Source organism: Psammomys obesus, unplaced genomic scaffold, assembly GCF_907164565.1.
Source record: "Psammomys obesus unplaced genomic scaffold, mPsaObe1.curated_primary_1811, whole genome shotgun sequence".
NCBI classification, from domain to species: Eukaryota; Metazoa; Chordata; class Mammalia; order Rodentia; family Muridae; genus Psammomys; species Psammomys obesus.
The window spans coordinates 1,757,522-1,781,598 of record NW_026590707.1 but is presented as its reverse complement, the minus strand read 5'-3'; the positions used below and the strand labels follow the sequence as shown (position 1 = coordinate 1,781,598).

Below are 24,077 nucleotides of genomic sequence, written 5' to 3'. Positions count from 1 at the left end.
ATTTCCCAACAGGTCAGTCTCCCAGCTACTGCAAAAGCTGCAGCAAGTATAGGACCTCGAGTCACTCGGGCTACACTAACTCTGTGGTCAGAGGCAGACTGAAGGGCCTTTTATTGGAACGACTGTAAACAGCCCAGCAGGGGAGAATGGTGATCCTACAATGACACGGCTCAGGTGTTTAACAAAGCTCACTCCGTACTGGCCATTGCCCCGTGCCATTTCTCCCTGCCTGTTGACTTTGCTCCCTTTCATAAAGCAAGTTAAATTATATTGACCAAATGTGTGTGCACTGAGGGCCACAGAGAGAGCAACTGAATGAACCCCTCACTATCCCCCATGACTCCAAATCTGCAAAAGAAAAGTCGATATAGTGCATCATTGCTCTGCATGGAGACGTACCTTCCAGCCTCGAGGAAAAGCCCTGTTTGGCTGCTAAAACCTCAAAATTCCACTGGAAAAGTAATGTTCTTGCCTCCAGCTCTTTAATTATAGACATCTCTCCACATATAGTAGTGTAACAGCTGACTAAAGCTATGTGAGCTAAAGGTTTGTTTCAGAATATGTACTCTAACAAACAGACTGTCAAAGAAGTATTTCTCGTCCTCTAAATTCTTACACGTTCACTTTCTGGAGAGGACCCCTTTCCACCCTCCTGATGAAGCAGTGTAGCTATGAGGAGCACTCTCCTAGAAAGAAGCACTTGTGCCAGGAATCTCAAATAGATACTATTTTGTTCTAAATTCCATGCCTGGTGTGGTGGCTCATACCTTATAGCCCAGCGCACAGAAGATAGAGGCAGGACAATGAATCCCTGTAAGTACAAGGTGAACCTGGTCTACATAGTGACGTCCAGAACGGCTAGAGGTACCTGGGGAGAGCCTGTCTCAAAAACAAAGTATATGTATGTGTGTGCATGCATGTGTGTGTGTGTGTGTGTGTGTGTGTGTGTGTGTAATTTTTTCATAGCATCTTTCTTAAAATCATTCTTAATTTTGGAAACATCTTGAGAAAAAGAGGATTAAGGACTTCCTAGTAGGAATAAATAAAATACGGCCTCTGAAAAACTGGCTGGCTGTTTCAGAGCTGCGCACGGGTACCAGGCGAGACGCTGCAGGTCTTCTGACCCAAGATTTAAAGCAGAAAAGCACTTGGCCACTCCAGCTACCATAAATGAATTCATGTAAGCCATATATGGTCCTCTTCTTTCCTTGAACTCATTTGCTCCAGATCCTTGTTTTGATACAGTGAGGCATTTAGCCGTTAAATATGCCCTGGTGCTCACATGAAAGCCAGGGACACTGGAGACCCGACAGCAAAGGCATGTCTCTGCAACAATCTAAGAAACGTGATCTGCTGATGTCCGATCAATTCTTCTGACAAGAGATTGCTGAGCACTAGTTATAACAACAAATGTAGCTGAGCTTTGTAGAGGAACAAAAAAGTGAGTTGCTTGGAAGGTCGCATACAGTGAGTAATGAAAACCTAACATCTGGATTTTAGCTTTCCCAGTCAGACGAGTTTGAGACTGGTTACTTTTCTTCCTCCTCACTTTTTTTTACTCCATGATGGAAGTTTGAGATAAATGAGAAAATATTTGGTCAGTTACCCTATACAAATTATGCTTAAAATTGTAATGAAGTGGGATAATGGAAAACATCATTAGTACTCCTTCTCTCCTTGAATCTGTGTGCAACTCCATTCTTCCTCTTTTTCATGGGAAACAAGAGCAGTCGTGTTTGGAAAGAGATTTAAAAGAACTCCATGCATGACGATGACCCTTGTAGAGAAATTAGACATTATTACCTCCATTTTACAGTAACTGGCTCATGCAGAGTTCTGTGATGGGCACGCAGCGCAGATGGCACCTGTGTGAGAACTGTTCTTCTCTTCTGACCACTGCCTCTCTGTGGCTCTCACTTGCAGGTGGGGTGTGGGCTGGATTTCAGCCTCCCCATTCCCCTGACCTTCAATCAACCCCACTTCTCCTTTAAGGATACACAACATTTCTTATCCCCATGTCACTTCTTGTCTCTTATCTTGAAATTATTAGAGACGCTAAATAAGTCCCATTTAAAACCAGGCATGGTACATGATAGTAATCCCAGCACTTGGAAGGCTGAGGCAGGAGGATCACTGAGACAGTTCATGGCCAACCTTGGCTATAAAGGCCTGTCTCAAAAACTAAAATGAATGAATGAAGTAAATAGAAGCTCTCCATTCTCTGGAGGTTTTTATTCCTTTCTTAGTTGGGCATCAAACTGTCTTTACTAGAATTAGTTTAAACAGCAAGTAATTTTGGAGGGTGAAGGTTTTGCTTTTGTGTTATATATTTGTATGTTCGTGTGTGTGTGTGTGTGTGTGAAAGAGAGAGAGAAATACAGAGAGCATGTGTGGGTGAACATGTGTATGTGAGCATGTGTGTGTTTTAATTATTGTTGTGATTACTTCTAATGTACATTTCCTGGAAAACCTTTATGTTCTAGTAGAAGAAAATAGTATAAAATTGTTATTTTCTATTGCTAATTTTTTTTGAGGCAGAATCTCTCTGTGAAATTCTGGATGTCCTAGAATTCATTATGTAGGACCAGGTTGGCCTCAGACTCAGTGATCTGCCCTCCTCTGCCTCCTGAATGCTGGGATTAGGCTTCTATTGCTGAAATTCAGTCCATAGACAAAAGAATCCGACATGCAGCCATCCTTTGAAAAATGTTCTGGATTTTAGTGGAGCCCTCCAAAATAAACCCGCCATTTAGAATCACAGTTTTATTACTCAGCTTTTAGGTGCAAAAATAGAGCAATCGCTCCTTCAAACGAGAAGGCAGCTGGGACCTAGAAGTAGAGCTCTGCCTAGCTTGTGAAAGGCTCTAGCTGTGACCCTCAGTGCGGGGAAGAAAAACAAAATAAAACAGCCTGAATGAAAATAATTGTGTTTGTCCCTAATCTTCAGTACTGGATCTAAGTCATCTAAGAACCTGACTATACATTTGAATGGCTCCAGTTACGTACCTGAAAGGTGACTTTTCATAAACATTTCATTTGCGTTTCTATTCAGTAACTGCATTTAATAGGTATTTAAGATGGAGCTCTTCCTTCACAATTTAAACATGGAGATTTTTTTTAAGATCCACCTTTATCCAGTCCAACAGTTTCCTCTTTCGTTAAAGGAAAACATCACTGTCAATAGGGCTTTGACATTTTATTTTGAAAACATTAGGATGTGGTTTGTGGCCTCTGTGATTTCTTCTCCATGAATTGTCAGCATCTAATCAAGAATTCAAGCTGTTTAGTAATGGTATATGGTGCGCGAGGGGGGAGGTCATTCTTTCTCATCTTAACTTCAGCTCTGTTGTATAATGAAGAGAATGTTTAATCCAACATGCCTGATCTGTTATTTTAAAGCATTGGTTGACTTTTTTTTTCCTAGACATTTGCCGTTGCTGGATTTGGATCTGGACTCACAGAAGCCATCGTGGTTAACCCTTTTGAGGTGGTAAAAGTTGGTTTGCAGGTCAATAGGAACATGTTCACAGAGGTAACCATTTAGTGTTTTCCTACTATTAGGGAAGTATAAAAAAATTGTGTGTGTATGCATAAATACATAAAATTATGAACCCAGACCTTACGCACTTATAAAGCCACAGCAAAATATCCTTTAAAATGTAGAAGAAAAAGTCAACTACCTTCCACAGAGTGTCAAAAATGCATCAAGATGTGATAAATAGTCATATACATCTTTATTTTAGAGTGTTAATGAAAGTTATAATGACCTGCTGAGGTCTTTCCCCAAATTCCTCTTTCACACTGCATGAAAGCAGCAAACCCACGGAGGTGATGGCGTTATTGTGCTTTGTAAAGATGAAGTCATTTTTTTTTTAAATTACCTCACTCCTTTCCCTGCTCCACCCATCACTTTCCCGAACAGTTTCTGATAATCTGTCAAAGCTGTCTTTGGGTTACATCTGAATGGGCAAGCTCTGAAGCCTGTGTAGTAGACATCACCACCCGAACACAGCGAGTCTTGACATCTGATCACTGATACACAATGCCCCGCATAGACAGTTCTTCTTGGTGTGTGCCGCCTTCACTTCCTGCTAGCCGCTTAATCATTCCCTTTACACTGCCAAATCCAACTGTTCCCACTCTATTCTTTTGGATTCTAAACACAAGGCATGGGGAAAACAAGGGGATTAACACTCCAGGTCCTTTCCTGGTGTTTTAAGTCCGTAAGTGGGTAGCATGTGGTGTAAATTGGACTGGGGTATCTGCTGACGTGATTTTTTTTTCTACAGAAAAAACAAAACAAAACACCCTTGCCTACTGCTTAAGCAGCTGGTAATGGGTGGAGAACCTTTTCCTCAGCCCACTTCCTGCCTGCTGATATTACCTGAGAGTTCTCTGACAGCTTCTTGGGCAGGAGTTTGGGAGAAAGGGGGCCCTACTCACCTGTTATTGCCAAGACTTGGAGTAGGGGAGATTGGAGAAGGGTAGGGCTGCTGTAACAGATGGTATCTACTCAGATGAACTCAAGCTAATTTAAAGAGGTTTGCTTTTGTTTGCTTGCTTGTTTGTTTCAAAAGGTTTCTGAACATCAGAAAGAGCTGTAAAATCTCTGTGTAGCCCTAGATTTTGTTGTTGTTGTTGTTTATGTTTTGTCATATTTTGTTTATGTCTTTCTAGCTTATGAGAAAATGAAGGTGAGGAGCAGGGACAGAAAAGAAGCAGAGAGGTGCTTTTCAAATGCCCCCATCAACATGCAGTATTGAAAACAGTTGCCATGAATTCTGCCGAAGAAAAATTAGCTTATTAGAGTAGGAAAATTGCCAGCAGGAAGAAAGTTTTGGAGATCACTACTCAATGCTTCCTTTTTGCCCATGGGGAAGCTTGTCTTAGAGTAGCAGTGGGAAGCCAAGGAACAAACAGGTCTTTAGCTGCAGGTCTTTGTCCTGGCGCATGTGACTAAAGAAACAAGGATGGGACAGAGCACCAAGGAACACGCACTGGAATCAAAACGAGGAGTGCTCACAGCACTCTGTTTATTCTTGCTGCTCGTTTTTTCTCGTTTATTTATTTTATACACTCTACATCCTGTAGCCTCCTTTCTCCTCCCCTCCCAGTCCCACTTTCTCTCCCTCCTTTCTCCCCCCTCACCTTTTCCTCAGAAGAGGGGACCTCCCTTTCCCATCCACCCCAGCTCATCAAGATGCATCAGGACTGAGCATGTCCTGTTCCCCTGTGGCCTGGCAAGGCAGTCCCACCAGGGGAACGAGGTTAAAAAGCTGACCAGTAAAACCTTGTCGCATGCAGTCCCTACATCCCTTACTAGAGGACACACTTGAAGTCTACATCTAGGTCTAGTTCATGCATGGTCTTTGGTTGATGCTTCAGTCTCAACAAAACCCTCTGGGCCCTGGTTAGTTGGCTCTGTTGTTGTTTCTGTGGCGCTCCCGTCACTTCCTGTCCTTTTCTCTTTCCTCCCATTATCCCCCAAGACTCCCTAAACATTGACCAATGTTTGGCGGTGAGTCTCAGCATCTGTTTTGAGGAGCTTCTTGGTAGAGCCTCTCAGAACACAACTCTTAACAGGCTCCTGTCTGCAAGCTTAGCAGAATATCCCTCATAGTGTCAGGGGCTGGCACTCTCTGATAGGGTGGGTCTTTGGTTGAGCCAGGCATCGGTTGGGCATTCCTTCAAGCTCTGCTCTATCTGCTCTATCTTTATCCCTGCACATCGTGTAAGCAGGGTAAATTTTGGGTCGAAGTTTTTGTGGGTGAGTTGGTGTTCCCCACCCTTTGCTAGAAGATTGGTCTAGTTAGAGGGTGTCTCTATGATCTCTGACTCTAGGAGTCTCTGCTTGAATCCCCCTTATATCCTCCCAGGGGCCTATGCTGACTTAGGTCTCCAGCTTGTCACAGAGATGTCCCCACCCCCACAGTTTCTCTTTTCTCTGCAGGCCTTCTGTTCTCTTACTCTTGCTTTCCTCCAGACTGATCTCCACCCCCTTAACATTCTGTGCCCCCTCTCCTACCTTGTTCTCACTCTTCATCCATTATCTCTGTCTATTTTATCTCCTTTCCCAACTGAGATTTATGCATCCTCCCTTGGGTCCTCCATGTTACTTATCTTCTTTGGGTCTATGCCTCATAGTATGCTTATCCTGTACTATATGCCTAAAATCCCCTTCAGAGTGAATACATACCACGTGTGTCTTTCTGAGTCTGGCTTACCTCACTCAGGATGATCTTTTCCAGTTCCCACTATTTGCCTGCAAATTTCATGATTTCCTCTTTTTTGATTGCTGAGTAGTATTCCATTGTGTAAATGTACAATTTCTGTATCCATTCCTCTGTTGAGGGACACCTGAGTTGTTTACAGATTCTGGCTATTACAAATAAAGCTGCTATGAACATGGTTGAGCAAATGCCCTTGTTGTATGGCAGTGCATCCTTTGGGTATATACCCAGGAGTGGTTTAGCTGGATCCTGAGGAAGCACTCTTCCTAATTGTCTGAGAAAGCACCAGATTGATTTCCAAAGTGGTTGTATAAGTTTACACTCCCATTAGCAATGCAGGAGAGTTCTCCTTTCTCCACATTCTCTCTAACATATGTTGTCATTTGAGATTTTGATCTTGGCCATTCTGACAGGTGTAAGATGGACTCTCAGGGTTGTTTTGATTTGCATTTCCCTGATGATTAAGGAAGTTGAACATTTCTGTAAGTGTTTCTCTGCCTTTTGAGATTCCTCTGGTGAGAATTCTCTGTTTAGCTCTGTTTCCCATTATTAATTGGGTTATTTGATTTGTTGGTGTTTGATTTCTTGAGTTTATTATATATTTTGGATATTAGCCCTCTGTCAGATGTAGGGTTGGTGAAGATCTTTTCCCAATCTGTAGATTGTCTTTTCATTCTGTTGTCAGTGTCCTTTGCCTTACAGAGGCTTTTCAGTTTCATGAGGTCCCATTTATTAATTGTTGATCTTAGAGCCTGAGCTGTTGGTGTTCTGCTCAGGAACTGTAAGACTTCCTGTTGCATATGCCAGTGCTTTGCTAGAGCATGATAAACACCATGCCCATTCAACACAAAACTTTCTACATATACTCCTTTTGCACAAGTGTGATCTCTATAAACTGTTTATACATTTCTGTTGCTTTTTTAACTGAGGGATAGAGGGAACTTGCTCAGAGTAATTTATTTTGCAAAATTCACTAAACTGAAACTTGTCTCATATTTGCTTAGATTAAAATTTATTTGCTATATTTATAAAATATTTAATAAATGTCAACAAATCAGAATTTAGAAAAAGAATGGCCGTGTGTGTGTGTGTGTGTGTGTGTGTGTGTGTGTGTGTATACCAGCATTTAGAGTAGCTCCCTGTGGCTGAACTAAGGTTTGATTTTGATGTGGTACTTTTTAGGCAGGATAAGACAAACTGAAAAAGTCCTTAGCAGTGAGTGGCAACCAAACACATAATAACTGGGCTATGCCTATTGTTATAACTGAATGAAGCCTTCTAGAAGCCATCAGCTGTCCATAGGTCCTCAATTAGAGGTCAGGGTTCAGAAACCTCCTCCTCTTCCATGCTAGAAAGGTGACTGGATTGATCCTATGCAGAGCTTGTGCAAGCAACCACAGCTGCTGTGAGTTCATGAGTGTGACAGTCCTGTCGTGTCCAGAAGACAGTTTTGTGCCTGCCCTCCCAGACCTCTGGCTCTTAAAATAATTCTTTCCTGTCTTCCACAATGGTGCCTGAGCCTTGAGAGGCAATGTAATACAGATGTCTTTTTTGTGGCTAAGCATTCCACTGGGAATTATGCTTTGAGCTTCCACCAGCTCTGAGTTTCTTCATTAGCCACAGGCTACAAAAAGATGCTTTTCTGATGAAGTCTGAGAGCTCCATTCTACAAATAGGAGTGGCTTCTCCCCTTGGACCAGTGAGCTGCCCAACCATAGGTTCTTAGCCAGATTTACAGTTACAGGTATGGGTTTACTCCTGTGGCATAGGCCTTAAATCCGATCGGAAAGTGATTGGTTACCTCCGTAATATTTATGCCACTGTATTTTAAAAATATTAATTGACCACTTGTGGCTTTTTGAGCACACTGTTCATCTCACCATTTCATCCTGGCTACTGACTGTCAGGTTATTTTTTAATTTGGTGTTTAATTTTATAGTTTTTTTAAAATATATCCTAGCTATTATTCTATATAAAATATAGTTAGAAAAGATTTTTTTTTATTCCATCCTTTAGACTGTCTGTTCTCTGCTGACAGCTTTTTTCACTATGCAGAAGCCTCTAGTTTCATGTGTTCCCTTTCATTGTTTCTTGGAACTATTTTCTGTTTTGAGAGTTTTATGCAGAGAGTTCTTGCTTGAATGTACCTACATAACTTCAGGGGTGTTCCCTGCATTTTCCTATAGTGGTTTCAAAGTTTGAAGTTATAAATTAAACTTTTTGTTTTAAAACATTTTTGTTTTATTTTATGTGTATACGGGCATTGCCTGCATGAGTTTCAGGGGAGGAGCGCATTTCAGGGCAAGGTAGTAGCCTCGTGCAGTGAAAACTCCATGGATTCTACAAGAGTAACCCTAGCAAAGACTCCTAGTACTGGGGGACAAGAAGCCTGAACCCACCATCCTCTGTAGCCAGGCAGGGCCTCAAGCAGAGGGATTGGGAAGCCAACCAGCCACAAAGCCTTCAACCTGCAGAGTGTTCTGGGACTGGAGCCTAGCAGAATCAGCATCAGAGAGACCCAAAGACTCCACACAGCAACTGGTAGGAGCAGATGCAGAGTCCCGGAGCCAAACATTAAGCAGAGCTCAGGGAATCCTGCTAAGGAGGGAGGAAGGATCAGAGGAACCATGGGGGTCAGGAACGCCACAAGAATGTGGCGACTGACCAGTATGTGTGCAGAGATCAGGGAGCCTGTAGAGTCTGACCCAGGGCCTCTGCATATATGTATGGCTGAATAGTGTGGTGTGCTTCTGGGAACCCCAACAGTAGGAGCAGGGGCTGGGTCTGACTCTCTTGCCAACTTGTGGGACTTTATTCCACCTACTGGCTTACCTTGTCCAGCCTTAATGTGTCAGTATGTGCCTGGTCTTATCATAGCTTGTTGGGCATGTTCGGTTGATGTCCCCGGGAGGCCCGATCCTTTCTGAGGGAGGTGTGTGTGTTGGTGGGGAGGGATGTAATATATTTAAAAACATTAAATTAAATTAAAATAATGAAACCTAATTTTCTGTAACTAACAAATTTTAACTACCTGTGTATAAAATTGATGAAGACTTTTTAGAAAATTTGCAAAAAGTATATCTTTCTGTACATAATGGAAGTATATTAAAGCACAAAATGTAATCCAGGCTCTAGGGTGGTCAGTGCTGGCTCAGTGGAAACATAATTTGAGCCCCATTCACTAGAAGCAAGATGAAAAAAGTGAAGAGAACCAGGTGAATTTAGTTTAATAACATATTTTACTTAGCCACGTCCTAAGTATTTTTAGGAAATTATCTTTTTAGGTCAACTTTAGAATCTTAGATTAATAGAAAAACAACAACAGCAACAAAATCCACCTTTCTCTCTGAACGCCTCTTATTGTCAACATCAGCCACCACAGTAACCCACTTGTTACAGTTGGTAAACCTATATCGACACATCAGCACCCAACATGTGTAAATTACAGTAAGTAGGGCTCATCCTTGCTGTTGTGTATTCCACGTTTGGATAAAGTTGTGACGTGTGTTCACCATAGAAATGTGACCCTAGAACTTGAGAAAGGCGAGTCAGTTGGTGGAGCTTTCTGCACTGAATTCAGATCCCCCCAACCTACTTAAGGCTAGACATGGCAGCACACGTGTGTAATCCCATGTGGTGACATGGGATGCAGAGACCATGAGTAGACTGGCCCGTGAGGTAAAAGAAACCCTGCAAAACAAGGTGGGAGGTAAGGACTGACACCTCCACACACGTACTGCAGCAATACATATTCACACAGATGACTGCATTTTCACACACACACACACACACACACACACACACACACACACACACACAGTCACAAATCATAGCACACATAGATGCAAATAAAACTTTAGTGAGATGTGTCTTTGTTACTATCCTGTTATTTTGAAGAGACTTCATGACCATGGGTACTTAGAGAAGAAAGCATTTAATCAGGGACTTGCTTACAAATTCAGAGAATTGTTAGCCCGTGATCATCATGGCAGGGAGAATACTGACAGGCAGGAATGGCACTGGAGAAGTAGCTGAGAGCCTTATATCCTAATCTGCAGGCAGCGGGGTGTAGGGGTGGGGGAAGGAGAAAAGGGGGCAGAAGAGAAAGAGAGAGTGAGAGACTGGGCCCAGCTTCAGCATTTGAAACCTCAAAGCCCACTCCCAGGGACATACTTTCTCCACAAGGCCACACGTACTCCAGCAAGGCCACCTCTCCTATATCTGAACTAAGGTGTTTTGAGAACTCAGTGGCCATATGTGTGTAGTCACTTCCATGTGAGACAGTGACCATCTAAATAAATCACTGTAAACAAACTACTTGGCTCTAAAGAAGAGGCTGAGGTGGGGCAAATTAAAGGGCTTTTATAAATGATTAAAAGTTTTGATATGAGATGTCTTCATATTCTATGGAATACTTGCTTTTAAAAGCGGTACCTGCTCACTGTAGAACACTTAGAAAATACAGAAAGACAAAAAGAAAATATAATTCCAAAGAAATGCTTATAATGGATTACTTGGTTTGTTGCTTTTCTGCTTCTTTAGTTCTTTATATATACTTGATATTAGCCCTCTGTCAGATAAAGGGTTGGTGAAGATTCTTTCCCAATCTGTAGGCTGTCTATTTGTTTTGATGACAGTGTCTTTTGCTTTACAGAAGCTTTTCAGTTTCATGAGGTCCCATTTATTGATTGTTGCTCTTAGAGCCTGTGCTGTTGGTGTTCTGTTCAGGAAGTTGTCTCCTGTGCCAATGAGTTCTAGGCTGTTTCCCACTTTTTTTTCAATTAAAAAATGGGGAACGGAGCTAAACAGAGAATTCTCGAAAGAAGAACGTCGAATGGCAGAGAAACACTTAAAGAAATGCTCAACCTCATTAGCCATTAGGGAAATGCAAATCAAAACGACCCTGAGATTTCACCTTACACCCATCAGAATGGCCAAGATGAAAAACTCAAGTGATAGCACATGCTGGAGAGGTTGTGGAGAAAGGGAACCCTCCTCCATTGCTGGTGGGAATGTAAACTGGTTCAACCACTCTGGAAGTCAATCTGGCGCTTTCTCAGACAACTAGGAGTAGTGCTACCTCAAGACCCAGCTATACCACTCCTAGGTATATACCCAAAATTTGCTCAAGTACACAACAAGGACATTTGTTCAACCATGTTCGTAGCAGCTTTATTTGTAATAGCCAGAACTTGGAAACAACCCAGATGTCCATCAATGGAGGAATGGATACAGAAATTGTGGTATTTTTACACAATGGAATACTACTCAGCAATCAAAAAGGAGGAAATCATGAAATTTGCAGGCAAGTGGTGGGATCTAGAAAAGATCATTCTGAGTGAAGTATCCCAGAAGGAGAAAGACAAACTTGGTATATACTCGCTTATATAGACCTACAAGACATGATAAACATAATGAAATCTACACACCTAAAGAAGATAATCAAGAAAGTGGACACAGGCGAAGGTGATTAATCCTCATTTAGAAAGACAAATGGGATGTGCATTGAACTTATGACAGGAGTCTACCACAAAAGGCATCTGAAAGACTCTACCTAGCAGTGTTTCAAAGCAGACACTAAGACTCATAACCAAACCCTCGGCAGAGTGCAGGGAATCATATGAAAGAAGGGAAGTTAGTATGATATGGAAAGGATAGGAGCTCTATAAGGACCAAATATATCTGGGCACAGGGTCTTTTCTGAGACTGACACACAACCAAGGACCATCTATGGATATAACCTAGAACTTCTGCTCGGATGTGGCCTGTGGTAGCTCAGTAACCAAGTAGTTTTCCAAAGTAAGGGGAACACGGACTATTTCTAACAGGATCTCAAGGGCAGGCTGTTTGACACCCCACCCCCCAGGGGAGGAGCAGTCTGTTAGGCCACAGAGGAGGACTTTGCAGCCAGCCCTGAAGATACCTGATAAAACAGGGTCAGATGAAAGGGGAGGAGGTCCTCCCCTATCAGTGGACTTGGAAAGGGGCAGGGAGGAGACCAGGGAGGGAGTGTGGGGTTGGGGAGGGAATGAGGGAGCGGGATACAGCTGGGACACAGTTAACAAAATGTAACTAAAAATAAAAATAAAAAATAAAAAATAAATAAAAAAATAAAGAACTAAAAAAAAAAATAAATAAATAAAGCTAGGAACTATAAGAGGCCAAACCCTCTTAAAAAAAAAAAAAAAAAAAAAAAAGAAATGCTTATAATGGTTCTGCCAAGGTCGAGGCCCACCTTTGGGGAACTCTGCTGCTGCCTGGATAGAAATGACTCTCTACCTTATCTTGAGGCTCGACCTTGAATAATCCAGATTTTATGACTTCATAAAAATCATAAAGATTATTTAAGAATGCCCCATTTTTTCCTGATTTAATTTCCAATGAAATTAAACTTGTGAGCAAATTATGGCGAAAAGTATATCATCAGAGGTGTCTAGAACAGAAAGCCAGGCAGAGAAAAGACAAAGCTAGACCATAGTTTGGGACACGGATTAAAGCTCCCACCATGCTTTGCACCATTCCCTAACAGAGTGGCCTTGAACATAGCACTTGCCGTTCTCTCACTGGCAAACGGTGGTGATGGTCAGTCCATCTTTCTTGTAGCAAGGCATTCCTGTGTAGAGGTTAAAAGCACACCCTGGAGAGAGACTGGCCAGTCATTACCTACCTCGTGCCCTCTTATTTCCTACTCTTCTGGTACACAAGAATATTAAACTGTCCCTGATGGTGTAATGAGATTCAATTACCCATGTGCATATTATTAAATGTGCCTGATATATGTTGACACATGAAGCTGCTAATGAAATTTGTGTATAGTGACAGTTTAATAAATGTCGTAGAGATTATTGCACTTTTTGTGAGCATTAAAATGTGGTTATATACAGGGAGGGCTTCACATGAGCCTGGCAAATAGTAGGCACGGAACTAGTGATAACTCCTTGTAGATATGAGGTGACCATATAAGCCCTTTAGTTCAAGAAGAGACAGACTTACCCTGAAATATTGCACCCATTACTACTGAACAGCTGTTTCCATCACCAGAACAAGATCAGCTTACTTAATGATGGCCAGTCTTCTCTTTGTCCACTTTAGTTCATTCTCATGTAAAAATACCATCAATTCAGACTGAATTCTTCTTGTTACTTCCTTTTACTTTTACTTTTCTTACAACTGATACATAATTGTACAGATTTATGAGCTACAGTGTAATGGTTCTCCATGTATACACATCATATCATAATCAGATCAGGATGTTACAGCCTATTCATGACCTCATGTGTTTATCATTTATTATTAAGAACATTCAGAATCCTCTTTAACAATTTTGAAATACTGAATACAATATTGTTCACCAGAGCCATCATGCTCTTTAACAAAACACTAGAATTTACTCTTACTATCTAACTCTAGCACAGAATTTTCTTCAAAAAATTAAAAGCAGCGCTATCATTTTATTAAATGATTCCAAAGACTATATCCAAAGGAAAAGAAGCTTGGTGTGGTAGTTCATGCCTTTAATCCTAGCACTCAGAGGTAGGTGGTGAGTGTCTGTGAGTTCAAGGCCAGCTGGGTCTGCATAGCAAGTCCTAGGCCAGACAGATGCCCTGTCAAAAAAGAAGGAAGGAAGAAAAAAAGGAAGGAAGGAAAGAAGGGGGAGGGAGGAAAGGAGGAATGAATGGAGGGAGGGAAAAAGGGGGAGGGAGGGAAGGAGGGAAAGAAAGGAAGAGGAGGGGAGGGAAGGGAAGGATATGAAATGATGCCAAAGACATCCTCACTCCCATATCAATTGCAGTATTTTTTCATAATAATAAGGATATGTAATCAACCTAGGTGTCTATTGACCAATGAATGGTGAAGAAATAAATACAGCACATACACACATGCAAAATAGGATACTAATCAACCACAAGAAGAATGAAATCCTATCCTTTGTAGTAACATGGATGAACCTAGAGGACATTATGTTAAGTGAAATAAGTCAGGAAAACAAGAAAACAAATGTTACACGATCCTAATTGTGTGTGAACTCTGAATAAATAAATCTTTTTTTAAAAGTTTGAACCCATAGAAACAGAAAGTAGTAGAGTGGTTATCAGAGCCTGGAAACCAGGGATAGGAAAAAGAAGGGGACTGGTGAGATTAAACCTTTATCCCAGAAAGAGCAGCCTGCTTTCAAGCTGTTTACACATCTAAGTTCCAATGCAGGTCCCCTGTCATAATGAAGAGTAGTAACTAGCAATCTGTTGGCTGAGAACTGCAGCAGAAATTAGAGATGAAACTAGAATCATTTGGGGTTACTTTAAGAAGAATTCTGCCAAAATCAAGATACTCTTCTGCAAAAGTTGTATGGTGTAAATATGGATTGTTCATCAAGTCTGTTCACTTCAGACAGTAGGTTCCCAGAAGGCTGAGTCTTTTTCTTCCAATCGTAGCTGTAGTTGTGGAAGAAGAAGGTGAACATAGACTACAGGAAGAATGACCAGCTGGCTCCACACCTTTAAGAAAAGCAGAGACTGATATTCCAACCAAGGACAGTGCATGGAGAGGACCTAAAACCCCTGCTCAGATGTAACCCATAGACTCAGACTCCAAGTGGGTTCCCTAGTAAGGGGAACAGGGACTGTCTCTGACATGAACTCAGTGGCTGGCTCTTTGACCCCCCTCCCCCCGAGGGAGGAGCAGCCTTACCAGGCCACAGAGGAAGACAATGCAGCCAGTCCTGATGAAACCTGATAGGCTAGGGTCAGATGGAAGGGGAGGAGGACCTTCCCTAGCAGTGGACTAGGGGAGGGGCATAGGAGGAGAAGAGGGAGGACAGAAGGGAGGGGTTGGAAGGAGATAAGGAAGGGGGCCAAAGACTGGATACAAAGTGAATAAATTGTAATAGATAATAAATAATAAAATTATTAAAAGAGAAAAGAAAAGCAGAATGGGATGCCCTGTGGAAGTTTATTCTGCAGCCAGACAGCCCTTATCCTGCCAACTATGTGAATTTCTCAGGTATCCTGTCTATGCTCCTCGCTGCCCTCACGTCTGGGATGTGAACTGCCATGAAATCCAACATAGGTTATTTTGAATTTTCTTATTTCTTCAGCCTGAGGTGGTGAATCAATGTGATCTTTTAAATGAGACATTTTCCAAGAAGTTCCTACAGCTGTGAGGGACTCGGCTGCAGGGGAAGGGAGCCTAAGAAAATAGCAGCCTATGAGACATTTACTTCTGCACTTAGAGCCTCGTGAGGGCTAGACATATGGCATAAGGACTGCCACAGTCCCCGCTGCACGGAACACGGTCTAGGAGGAGGTGTGAGATATTAGGCAGACGGCCCTCTGGCCATGGTGGGAGGCGTCCTATCAAAGGGCAGGAACAGAGCCCTCTGAAGCCTGGGATCCAGGGCAAAGGCCACCTAGCTGAGGTCCGAGGACTGGCGACATGAAAGCACAACCTTAGTTTTCTTTTTTTTTTTAATTTAATTTATTTTTTTTTATTATTAGTTACATTTTATTAACTCTGAATCCCAGCTGTATCCTGCTCCCTTATTCCCTCCCAATCCCACCCTCACCTCCTCCCTCATCTCCTCCCTGCCCCTTTCCAAGTCCACTGATTGGGAAGGACCTCCTCCCCTTTTATCTGACCCTGTTTTATCAGCTATCTTCAGGACTGGCTGCAAAGCTCTCCTCTGTGGCCTAACAGGACTGCTCCTCTCTTGGGGGGTGGGGAGGTCAAAGAGCCTGCCAATGAGTTCCTGTCAGAAATAGTCCCTGTTCCCCTCACTATGGGAAACCAATTAGTTACTGAGCTACCGCAGACTACATCTGAGCAGAGGTTCTAGGTTATACCCATGCATGGTCCTTGGTGGACAACCTCCGTTTTCAATGATCCTGCAGTTCACTGAGAGGAGCCACAGTGCTGGGTCCTCTAGTGCAATTCCCATCAGGCCTCTCAGGCATGGCAGGCCCTGTGTTGGTTCCAACTGCCCCGGTTATGTTCTCTGTGGTCTAGCAGATTCTTCAGCCAGTCAGAAATATGTTACCCACAAAATATGCCTTCCCACCCAGTTTAACCATAGACTGTTCCAGAAATATAGCGGAAATTGTGGTTACTTTAGCTCCTAATACAGCCATCACATCCTTAGAACGTACGTATAACACGTTTCCATAGGTGTGCTTGTCTTCCTTTGGTTTCTTAATTACCACCATATCGTTTAACGACCATAATCCCTGCCACACTTCCGTCAAGTCCAATGCCAGAACCTTGGCCAGCATCTTAAGATTTGCAGCAAGGAAAGAAAACTGGTCTCTAATTTAAATACACTTGACCTTCTGTGGGGAGCAAAGTAAGCACAGCTTTGTCATGCTCTGGTTTGGTTCAGTGGGTATAAAAACATGTTCAGATAAAATCGAGATAGACCCACATTTCCCGCTGTCCTTCAAACTGAACCCAAGTGAAGAGTTGTTCTCATTTGTAATCTCTTTGGCTGAGGACTAAGCTTGCTCGTGGATTTCTGTGTTGGACGTGGTTCACTCATCTGGCGTTGCCAGAATTATGACAATGTAGCCTGTCCTTGCTGTCCCTTTCTGTCCTCTACCTAGATGCATTGCTTTTTGTCTGTGTAGTTCTAAGAATTAGAAGCCCCCTATCACTCGTGCTGAGCCGAGCGATGTTTGGCATGCCCTCTGCTAGCCTGGAAAATGTGACTTTTTCCCCAGGAGCAAAATCCTGGATGAATTGTTTCCCAGTTTTTCTCTCTGCTTTGAAATCTACTTCAAAGTTATTATTTGGCTAAAGGGTTATTTTCCTTCCCGTGAGGTCTATAGGACTTGCCTGAAATGTGTGGCTGGAACACAGGTTTTTCCTTTTCCTTTGTCATTTTTGTCTACATTGCACATGAGCATAATCATTCTCACCCCCAAATATTAAATTAAACCTGTAGAAAATTGAAAAGGCCTGTCTTACTTCTATTTAGTCTTTAAAGATGTCTAATCCAAGAAATGGATAGACTTCTACCTGCTTGCTCTGTAATTATAATTGTAAGGCTTGATGAACAGATAGCAAATGGGTAATTGATGGTGAATCTTTAAAGACAGAATTTTTTAATTAGTTCAGGCTTTGCTTGTGGTTTTAGATAATACCACTAAATACAGTGCTGCACACTTTATTCTAGAAGCTTAATAATCTACCAGAGACGAGTTAGATAATATATAATACCACAAAGCTTAGTGGTTAATTTCTCTGTAGATAAACAACAAATAATTTGCTAAATTTAATTACATTAGGGTCAACATAAGTAGGTGTGTTTCATGAACGCTCTTTCAAGAAAGAAAAGGAGAAGTTGGTGGAGATGTAGAATGAGTGTGTGGCTGTGAGAATCTACAAAGTGTGACAGGAGACTGGCCAATATTCACAGTGATACATCAGCTTCAGACTCTTGCGTCAGCGTAGGAGGCCCTGCCTAACAGCTACTCAGCACTAAGTTGCTGTGTTCCATCTGTGACACTTGCAGGCAGAATGCACAACTGTTCCTGTGAATTTGTTCCTATAGTTATCTTTAAACAAAGCTCCAAGGAGCAGCCAAGTTGCCTCTTCATTATCATTCACGGAAAATAGACTTTAGTCTTCCACTCAGCTGTGCCAGGAACCCTAGATTTTTGCTTTCAAAAACCAAGACTTTAGAGTCATGATAATTGCTCCCATTTATAGAACATCTACATGCCAGACACTGCAAGACAATTTACACGGCTCCCCCTTTTACTTAATACTGGAAATGTAGTATGTATGATTATAGACTACTGAAGCAATATATATTGCTTTCATCAATCAAATAACAGAGCTAGAGAAGAAAAAGTGATGGCTTCTCCCAGCACTTCTCTCTTATCTCACCCTGTAAACTCACCTACTTTTTTCTACACTCCTTTGATATTTCAGATCCTCCCAGTATCTCTGTAAGGTTGAGGTTTGTTCCCATTTTGTAAAGAGGTAAAATAAGACCCCTCCTGCTAGTAATTCTAAAGAACTGACCATTAACGTGAGCATAACATAGCTAGCCATGTTGCTTCCGTTGGAATAAAGAAGCTGGGACATTCAAGAAGCGCAAAGGAAAGCCCAGAGTGAGTGCTTCTGAAGCTTCGATGAAGCGAAGGCAGCTCCTTGTTGCCAGCCTCTTCCAGCAGCAGTCAGTCCCTGTGGCCATGCACTGTCATCTTCCTTCATGCTCTGCCAACAGTGCAGGGATGGGTGGTGTCTCCATGGTCCCCTATGAGGGGTTACGGGACATCAGCTTGGTGCTGCCATCGATTTGTGGCTCAGCATCTGGGAGGGGTTGTTGACATCAGGTTGTCCTCTATACACAGAGTGCTTAAAGAGCCCTATTTTCTGGGCTGGGGAGATGAATCCATGGCCAGGAGCGCTGGTTATTCTGCAGAAGACTTGAGTTCAGTCCCCAGCACCCACATGGTAGCTCACAACCATCCTCTCCTCCAGTTCTATAAGAGCCAACGTCCTCTGTGGGCACCACACATACAATAGTACACATATATGCATACATGTAGCCGAAATATTCATATAAATAAAAATATAAATAAATATAAAGAGAAGAAAGACTAGAAAAACTAAAGAAAACTCAAGACAGAATGACATTATATTGGGGTTATCTTTTTTGTTCATAAGCATGCCCCATTAAAAGGTTTATTAATGAAATATCTAAGCTAAAATAAATGTGTGTTTTTAAGCCCAAATCCTTTCTTTCACTTACATTTTATTCTTATATGGAAGGAAGGTTTTTCTTTCCTTTTTTCTTCTTTCAAATTTATGAAAATGCTTGAGGACCTGATTTGAGTAATGAAAAGTATAGATGATTGACCAGCTCCTGAAGAGCTAGTGTATTTTCCTACCTAAATGCAGCAACTGGGTTTCCCTTGCACAAAGAGGTGTTCTTTTCAAGGCTCCCTCAGAGAGCCTCAATCCACTGGACAAAGCCTCATCCAGTTTGCTTTCCAGCCACATGATGCCACGCAGAGCAACAGCCCCACCCACTCAGCATTAAGATGCAGCACATTTCATAGCCAAACTTTGGGCAGAGTGCATGGAATCTTATGGAAGAAGAGGAAGATAGAAAGACCTGGAGGGGACAAGAGCTCTAAAAGAAAACCACCAGAGGGGGGAAAAAACTGGGCCCTGTGGACCCTGCAGAGACTGATACTTCAACCAAGAACCATACATGGAGAGGACCTAAAACTCCTGCTCAGATGTAACCCATAGACTCAGACTCCAAGTGGGTTCCCTAGTAAGGGGAGCAAGGGTTGTCTCTGACATGAACTCAATGGCCGGCTCTTTGATCACCTCTCCCTAGGGGGTGCAGCCTTACCAGGCCACAGAGGAAGACAATGAAGCCAGTCCTGATGAGACCTGATAGGAGAGGGTCAGATGGAAGGGGAGGAGGACCACCCACCGGTATCAGTGAACTAGGGGAAGGGCATAGGAGGGGAATGGGGAGGGAGGGTGGAATTGGGAGGAGACAAGGGAGGGGACCACAGACAGGACACAAAGTGAATAAACTGTAATAAATAATTAATAATTTTTTTAAAAAAAGCTGCAGTACCTTTAATCCTGTCCTCTGAAGTAGATGAAGGAACACAAGTGTGCTACCCTCTGACAGTGTGCCTTGGCGTTAGGGATGGAGGAACCTGCCCACGTTGGCCTACACCACTGGCTACATCCTGAGAGCTATTTACTAGGGAACAATGCCTAAAACCCCTGTCTGTGCCCTCCAAAGCTGATCGGAGCCAACTCTGCTCAGTAGTGAGATGGAACAACTCCAGAAAAGCTAGCTCAGGCTGCCATAAATAATTTCTGTGATTTGCTGGTAGTTCTGGGCTCTCAATGAGTACATGATCAGTGACCCAGTGGCACCTGGAAGCATGATTTAGGCAAAAGATTATTTTCTCTCTTGTGTGTGTTGTTTGAACTTTTAAGTCTTGTTATTTAAATGAATTTCATTGTGTATATTTGAGATTTTCAAGAAAATACTTAGGAATACTTACAGATGATAAAATGGTTATAAGACAGGAGGATGGCTCTTCCAGAGGACTGTGTTCAGTTCCTAGCATCCACATTGGGCAGCTTACAATTGTTTATGATTTCAATTCCCCAGTACCTAGTGCACTCTTCTCTTACACATAGTTATTTTTTTTTGTATAACAAGAGCAACCAAAATCTACTTATTTAACAAGCCGCCTCAAAAAGTATAACTTTCTTAATGGTGGTCCTAGTATAACCGGATCTTAGGTCTCCAGGCTTATTCATCCTAATCTTTGCTACACTTTGACATCTCCCCACTTCCTATTCTTCTCCCCTGCCCTGGTAATTATGGTTTGATTTTCCATCTCTGTATCTTTGACCTTTTGGTTCTGTTTTTAGATTTAGCTTATATGGATAGAAAGAGGGCTCATGAAGTCCTATTGCATATGGAGGAGCTATTATTGGTAACTGATAGCTGAGAGGGAGGGAACATTGGCTTTCTTCTGGGGATGTGGTCCCCTGAGTGGCTAGAGATACTAAAAAAAATTCTCTCTTAAAAATGTGAGATCACTCAACATTTTTCTGTTTTAGCTTATGTGACTGGGGTTCTTCTATTATGATTAAACTTCTTAAGGATTTTCTAATGATGGATTTTATTCCATAGGTCCATAACATCTGTGGAATATTTTGATGATATATGCAAAAATTATAAACATATCTCTCCAAATGAAAGAAATCAAAATATTCTTGCTCTATTTCTAGAATATAAGAACAGCAGTATGATAGATCTTTAGTGTGGTCTGTAGGAGCAGTAGGCATTCAACCTATGTGTGGAAGAACATGGAATTCCCGTTGTTAGTATTTGATAGTCACTAAAATCAAAGTTAAAGAAGACTTTTAGCCAAGTGCTCACCCCTGTCATCTAGCACTCAAAAGAGACTTACCTATCAGTGTTCCCTATATCCCATAATATTACCTACATCCCATAACATTACCTACATCCCAATTCTCTTGTTCTTCCATCACGCAGCTCTGAAGCTGACAGGGGAAAGTACTAGGAGAGAGAGAATGCAGTTGGCCCACAGTCTGTAACCAAATATGAAAACTGACTGAACAGAATCTAAATTTCACAAAGAAATTGACATGATGCCGGGCTGGACAGTGTTGGAATCATTTGGCTGATGATGCTAATCACTTGCCATTTTGTTTTGAAAGGGAAGCCTAGTAATCAAATAAGTTTAGTAAAATCTTCTGTGTTTGCAGAGATCTAGTCAAAATGATTCTACATTTTACTATTTAAGCATCCAAGTGGAAGTCATGTTTTCCCTTTCTAATTGAATATTTGCTTACATGTGTATGACACAAGATCCCTGAATGAAGCAAAAGGGTAGCCTATCAAACTTCTAATTCTTGTAGATACTGGAATTCTGATTTCTTTTTATACAAAACTCCAACTTTCCATAAAAATTACAAAAACATTTATGTGCTACTAAATATCTGCTACTTGTGGTGGTGGGATTAGTGGACCCTGAAAGTCATATCATTTATTGCAAGGATAAGCATTAGGAAAAAATACTTAGATGGAAAATTCTGGTCAAGCCATTTGTTATCAGCATTTTATCTCAGGAACACCACCTCATTAGGCTAGGTTCTCTCACTCCTTGCACTAAAAAACTGATAATGTAGGGTATCTGCCACCCACTTTACAAAGTTGGTGAGAAAAGCAATCTAACATATCAGAATAGAGGGTTCAAAGGTCTCTGTTTGAGCTTTGACGTTACCACATACTCTGTGATATCAGATACCTGACAGCAGACATGAAAGCCCTACAGTAAAGGTTCAGATCGTATGCTTCTCTGTTCTCAACCTTCAAGACCAACAATCCTTCCTTCCTGTGGATTTGCCAAGTACAGTTCTCTCTTTTTTTAATTTGATTCTTTTATTTGTTTTTTTACAGTATATTTTTTTTTACAATTGTATATCTCGATTGTAGCCTCCTCCCTCAACTTCTCCCAGTCCCAACCCTCCCTCCCTTTTCCCCTCTATCCCCTTTTCCTAGTCCACTGGAAGGGGGAGTTCTTGTTTTAATCTATCTATCTATCTATCTATCTATCTATCTATCTATCTATCTATCATCACAATTTATTCACTTTGTATTCCAGCTGTAGCCCCCACCCTCATCCCCTCCCAACCCTTCTTTCCCTTCCTCCCTCATCTCCTCCCATGCCCCTCTCCAAGTCCACTGATAGGGAGGTCCTCCTCCTCTTCCATCTGACCCTAGCCTATCAGGTCTCACCAGGACTGTCTTTCATAGTCTTCCTCTGTGGCCTCGTAAGACTGTTCCCCCCTTCAGGGGGAGGTGATCAAAGAGCCAGCCACTGAGTTCATGTCAGAGACAGCCCCTGTTCCCCTTACTAGGAGCCCATTTGGAGACTGAGCTGCCACAAGCTATAACTGTGCAGGGGTTCTAGTTTATCTGCATACATGGTCCTTGGTTGGAGTATCAATCTCAGAAAAAGCCAGCAACACCAGCAGTAGGATTTGCAGCTGTGGAAAGGAATGTGGACACTAAAATGAGACTATCCCCGAAGGGGATCCTTAGCCATGCCTTGGATTATGCTGGGTCTCAGAAGAAGCAATTTGTTGTCTCACTTCCTGCATGCATTTCTGCAGGATTTCATCAGAATCCAGGAATCTGGAAAAGGGAAAGGAAAGCCAGGTGTTTGAAGAAGTATGTCCTTCCTCCCTTCCAACCAGCCTCAACTTTTTCTTTTTAGGTGTGTGAGTGTTTTGCCTGCTGGTATGTTTGTGTACTGTAGGTGCTAGTAACTGAACCCAGGTCCTCTGTGAATGCAGCCAGATCATTGCCACTATTTTAACTATCAAGATATTTACATCCGTCATTTTATTATCATAACTTCTTATTGCCAGTCGTAATTTCTGTTATTATGTAAAGCAAACGTATCATGAGTGCTTACATTGGGCTAAGTCCATGGACTTAGTTATTGTAAAAGCAATCCTATAAAACGGATTCCACTATTATCCTTGTTTACAAATAGGTGAAGACAAATCAGAGAGGGTGAAGTTAGTAAATGGTGCTGCAGAGCCTCCCACCTGGAGCTGTCTGACACTAGGTCACTGTTTCTAGTTAGTCTGTTCGCCTCTGAAATACTTACTTTTTAACAGTTACAATTCAAACTCAGGAAAAGGATATGAGTTCAAAAGCCATGAGTTACACTTTATTGTTCTACCTAGCACCCACACAAGTGAATATCATGGAACGGTCAGTCAACAAACACCTTTTGAATATTTCACTGAGGTATGTTTTCAAGATAAGGAAAAACAACACTATCCAAACTAATATTTAAATTTAACATCTCAATTTTGATGATTCGGCAAACTATGGTTTTTAAACAGTAAAAGCCTGTCCAGACCCTTTGGGGAGCATAGGTGTCTAATTTCAAGCATATCCATTGACACTGGTGTGGTACTACACGCCTTGACCCTAGCCCATGGGAGGCAGAAGCAGGTGGAGTTCTGTAAGTTCCAGGCCAGCCTGGTCTACATGAGTTCCAGGACATAGCTACATACGTCCTGTATGAGACCCTGCCTAAAACAAACAAGCAAACAAGAATATCCACTGGGGAGATGGCTCAGTGGTTAAGAGCACTGGCTGTTCTTCCACACGACCCAGGTTCAATTTCTAGCACCCACAGAGTAGCTCACAACCAACTGAAACTCCAGTTCTAGGGGATCCTAGGCTATCTTCCGGCCTCCTTAGGCAACACACACACACACACACACACACACACACACACACACACACACACA

General features: G+C 42.0%; 1 protein-coding gene across 3 annotated transcripts in view; it reads left to right on the top strand.

Moving 5' to 3' along the window:
- Positions 1–24,077, top strand: part of Slc25a21 (solute carrier family 25 member 21) — a 532,806-nt gene that overhangs the window by 481,742 nt on the left and 26,987 nt on the right. For all 3 annotated transcript variants that reach the window (XM_055608702.1, XM_055608703.1, XM_055608701.1), the window contains one exon: positions 3,425–3,532. In XM_055608702.1, the coding sequence (XP_055464677.1) occupies positions 3,425–3,532 (108 nt within the window). The remainder of the gene's footprint in view (positions 1–3,424; positions 3,533–24,077) is intronic.